A 5,536-nucleotide genomic window follows, 5' to 3' on the forward strand; every position below is an offset into this window, starting at 1 on the left:
ATCACACAAAATATCAAAGATACCGAATGTATAGGATACCGAATATCAACTGTAGCAGTTGACAATACCGAGTCTAAGTATGAAAACTCAGAATTCAAACGAATCCTTTCTCAAATCACACCAATTAGCTATGTATGATCAAACCGAATGTGATAGAATCACAAACACACCACAATTTGCAACACTGAATGAGAATTAATAGCTTTAAAGAAGATTCGGTATGGCAGTTACGATACCGAATGTGTATCAAATCTTCAAAACTTGAAGAATTGATGAAATTAAACCGTCAAAAATGTGATTAATTAAACACCTCACGATCACAACTGAAACCTCAAATCTTTACTTAACTACAGAATCAAGCTGTAATTGATGAATACCGAGAGTTTAGCCACGAACTCTAGAAATCAACTTGATTCTCCATAATTGATGTTAAAAAGCTGTAATGATGATTAAAACTCTTTCTAATCAACCTAATACACCTTCGCTGAACTTATCACAGGAATATGAACGTCAGATTATTAGATTCGATTATACCGAATCTGATTCAATATACCGAGAGTGTTCACATTCTGTAATCTTCAATCTCTGGATCGATCTAGTGATGTAATATCACTCCCTAAAAGCTCTGATACCAAATGATAGGTCAGATCATGTTGAGATTAAAAGAAAAGACAAGTTAGAATGAGATTCGGTAAGTGTGAAGGAGATTCGGTATTAGAGAGAATTAACAAGATTTACATTCCACAGCTTCTAGAACTCAGTTACAATGCAATGGCTATCTAATTAGGACTACTTAGGTTCCTTATATAGCCCTCTTCTAAGAAACCATCATTTAAGCTTAATTCACATTAACACTATACAACTTCGGGGTCCTAACAAAACATGATACATTCATGGCAAGCCGGACAACGGAGAAAAGCAGAAACATTAGAGGACTGGAAACAAGAAATGATTGCTTTTCCTTCCATGTTTACACCAATCCATCTGACGCTCCTGTAGTGATTGAAGCTCGAATAGAAAATTGTGTTGTTGGAGGAATATATACTGATACCGGAGCAGGAGCAGATATTATGTATGAACATTGTTTTATACAACTACCGGACATAGTTAAGGAAAAGCTAAAGGACACATTTGTTCCCTTAGCAAGTTTTGCTAATGATCCGTCATGGTCAGAAGGAAGCATAGTTTTAGAAGTAGTATTGGGAAAAACGCCATTTAAAAGAACTGCTCATATCGAATTTTTGCTTGTGAAAGCAAATTCGCAGTATAATGTCATTTTAGGACAATCAGCTATGATGACATTCGGAGCTGTGACGTCAACGGTACACGGAATGATGAAATTTCCCACACCGATTGGCATCGCCACGCTGTACGCTGAACGGAGAAGACCAATAGAATGTGTACAAATAAACAGAACAGTTGTTAACCCAATCATTCATGAAGATGGGTCAATATCACCAAATCCAGAGTTTCCAGATCAGAAAATCATAATTGGAAACACAATAGCAAAAGAAACAAAAGAAAAGCTTTATAAAATCTTAGCCACAAATTTGGATGTTTTTGCATGGCAAGATTCTGATATGACTGGAGTACCACATCATGTAGCTGAACATAAGCTTGGTGTGAATCCTAATATCCCGCCAGTGTGTTAAAAGAAAATAGGCATGGCTCCAGATCGAACAAAATTTCTCAGAGAAGAAGTTAAAAAATTAGTGGATGTTGGAATATTGAGGGAAGTAAAATACCAGACATGAGTAGCAAACCCGGTTATGGTAAGAAAGCCAGATAATTCATGGAGGATGTGTGTAGACTTCACAGATTTAAATAAAGCATGTCCAAAAGACAATTATCCTTTACCAGAAATCGATTGGAAAGTGGAGTCTGTAAGTGGTTATCAGTTTAAATCCTTTTTGGATGCATTCAAGGGATATCATCAAATCCCAATGGCAATACGTGATCAAGATAAAACAGCATTCCACACAAACCAGATGGAATTTTTTGCTATATCATGATTGTGACGACCCGAGAATTTTCGACCAAATTTAAACTTAATCTTTATATATTCCGACACGATAAGCAAAGTCTGTAGTGTTGAGTCTTAAAAAGTTTTGAAATTTTATTCATGTAATCAATTACCCTTACGACTGCTCTTGACGATTCACGAACAATTGTGTGTAAATATAAATATATATATTTAAATATAAATGTATATAGTATATTTGAAATTAATAAAATACACTTTAATCAATTAGAATTAAAAATATAAAGTAGAATATAGATTTATTAAGTTACTATTAAAATGAATATATATAAACTCTTTACACAAGGAATATTAATCAAAAATATTAAATATTAAAGTTATGATCTCATATATATAATTAGTAAATATGATGTAATCCATAAATTGTAATATTATTATATTAAATATAATTACAAGTTGCTATAGTAATATTGATATTACTTACATTATTAAATTATTAATGTAGATACTAACATCCATATTAGTATTAATAACAATAACAATATTACTACTATTGTTATAATTATAATGATATGATTAATAAAATAAAGATGTTAAATATAGATACTATTATAAGAATAATTAAAAACTATAATATTAGATATTATTAATATTATTACTAAAAGTCATCATTTGTATTTAAAATTTTTATCTTATTTACTTTTATCATTATCTTTATAATTAATATTATTATTATCTTTATTAATATCATTTTTATTCTTATAATTATTAGAAAAAGAAAATATTACAAAATATTATTTTTAATAATATAATTATTATCATTCTTATGATTGTTTTATCATTATTATTTATTACTATTATTAATATAATTATTATTATTACTAATAGATTTTATTAATATTATTATTATTAGTAATTTTTGATTATAATTGATATAATGCTAATTACTAATTATTAACTCATTATTTATTAAATTTAATTATGTAAAGATCGTATATATAGATATGGTAAATCAGAAGTGGTTTCATGTCATTTTCCATCTGCTGCTGATTGTTAAAAAATTATACAAATCAAGGTTAAATTTAACACAACAAGTCCAAATCAGTAGCAATAAGTTGCAGCTTTTATTTTTTTATTTTTTTATTTCTGTTCTTGATCAATTCTTGTCGACCCTATCTACATATAATACTATCGAATTACACAGTGTTAGGGAGGAATTCATTCAAGCATTCATTGACACCATCAATTAAAAACCACAACAACTTCTGTCTGTTGGAGATTTAACAGAATTTTTTTATATAAATTTTCGCAACCTCTGTTCTATTTCGTTATTCAAAAAGATCGATTATGAATCAAATTTCAAAATCAAAGATTTGCAGAGTTATTAGGAATCATATATTGAAACTCTCTGTAAATTTTCAAGTTTCAAATCATCATATTGATTGTTAAATTACGAGTCAAAGCTTTCAAATAAAAAGTCAACAATTTATGTTCATCGAGAAATTCAAGTTGGTTTTGATGTTTTGAATTCAATTAATAATCCAGAAAGCTTCCAAGAACAATTTAAAACCTTTTTCATGTAGAAATCATGGGCTATAACAGGCTCTAACCTCGAATTTGATATTGGAGTTAGCTCGTGTTTTTCACAGGTTGTTCCAACTTCTTTTTATTTTATTTTTTATTCTGTTTAAACTAAGGCGATCAATCAACAATCGGTTCTATAACTATATTTTTTTTTATCCAAGAACTGAATAAAGGATTTCATTGGTAACTGGTTTGGATCGTGCTCAATTACGAAGAAGAAGGAGGATTAGAAACAGATTAAAAAGGGAGTTAAGTATATAGGGGTTGATATTAAATCAGAAAAAATAAAAACGGTTCAATGGTTTAGGCGAGTGTCGAGGGTATGAGAGGTCACGGGTTCGAACCTGGTCTAGAGTTATTCTTTTAGAGAAGTTTTTCAAAAGGGAATATCTTCTTTTTCATTTTTATTATTATTATTATTATTAGTATTATTATTATTTATATTGTTATTATGAATATTATGATTATTATCATTATTACACTTATCATTATGTTAATAATATTATTATCATAATGTATTAGAACTAGTAATATTATTATTGTTGGTACTATTATTAACAAGTATTATAAGTATTATGATTATTATTGTTATTAGTATCACTAAAAATGTAGTAATTATCAATTATTATTATTAGGTATTAGTAATAACATGATTTTTATTATTATTATATCAATATAAGTATTATTATGATTAAAATTATTATTATCATTGTTATTTTGAAAATAATACAAACTATTATTACTATGATTAACATTAGTATTAGTATCATTGTAGACTTATTATTATTATTATTATTATTATTATTATTATTATTATTATTAACAAAAGTATTATTATTATTATTAAGATTATCATTAGTAATAAGATTGTTATAATTATTATTATTAGTATTAAGTATTATGTATTAATTAATATCAAAATTTTAATTTCATTACCATTATTATTAAGTTATCAATCTTATTAAAACTACTGATGTTATCATTATATTTAATATTAGTATTATCATTATATTACTTCAAATATTATCTTAGTATTATTATTAAAATACTGTTTTAACAAACAAATGATAAACATATATATATATATATATATATATATATATATATATATATATATATATATATATATATATATATATATATTTATATATATATATATATATATATATATATATATATATATATATATATATATTTAGTATATAAAACATAGCAAACTTAATATCTTATTTAGTTAAAATATATAAAATGAATACACAGAACATATAAGTTATTAACATAAAAATGATACAACTAAGAAATTTATATATATATATTTATTCGATTAAGATTATGTGTGTGTGTATATATATATATATATATATATATATATATATATATATATATATATATATATATATATATATGACATAGGTTCGTGAATCCGAGACTAACCTTACACTTGTTAAATGACGTCATATGTATTTTTACTACAAAATACAGTATGGTGAGTTCATTTGATTCCCTTTTACTCTTTACATTTTTGGGACTGAAAATACATGCGCTGTTTTTACAACTGCTTTATTAAATGCTTTTGAAATACATTTTGAACTGCGAATATGAAAGGACCCGTTCATATACATTATAAACGATTCACAATAGTTGATTACATTGCGAGGTATTTGACCTCTATATGATACATTTTACAAACATTGCATTCGTTTTTAAAAGACAATCTTTCTTTACATCGAAAATTGACAGGTATGCATACCATTTCATAATATCCACTATCCAACTATAAATTGATTTAATAATAATCTTTGATGAACTCAATGACTCGAATGCAACGTTCTTCGAAATATGCTATGAAAGACTCCAAATAATATCTTTAAAATGAGCAAATGCACAGCGGAAGATTTCTTTAACACCTGAGAATAAACATGCTTTAAAGTGTCAACCAAAAGGTTGGTGAGTTCATTAGTTTATCATAAT

At 26.4% G+C, this 5,536-nt stretch overlaps 1 protein-coding gene across 1 annotated transcript; it reads left to right on the plus strand.

The window, feature by feature from the left end:
* Window positions 1–893: 893 nt before the first annotated feature.
* On the plus strand, window positions 894–1,652 carry LOC139900832 (uncharacterized). Its single transcript, XM_071883585.1, has one exon. It carries the CDS (start codon window positions 894–896, stop codon window positions 1,650–1,652), a length of 759 nt encoding a protein of 252 aa, XP_071739686.1.
* Window positions 1,653–5,536: the final 3,884 nt, after the last annotated feature.

The sequence above is a fragment of the Rutidosis leptorrhynchoides genome, chromosome 3, assembly GCF_046630445.1.
Source record: "Rutidosis leptorrhynchoides isolate AG116_Rl617_1_P2 chromosome 3, CSIRO_AGI_Rlap_v1, whole genome shotgun sequence".
In the NCBI taxonomy this organism is placed as follows: domain Eukaryota; kingdom Viridiplantae; phylum Streptophyta; class Magnoliopsida; order Asterales; family Asteraceae; genus Rutidosis; species Rutidosis leptorrhynchoides.

Excerpts from the sequence above, each read along its gene's own strand:
- LOC139900832 (XM_071883585.1), top strand. The coding sequence starts at position 894 with ATGGCAAGCCGGACAACGGAGAAAAGCAGAAACATTAGAGGACTGGAA.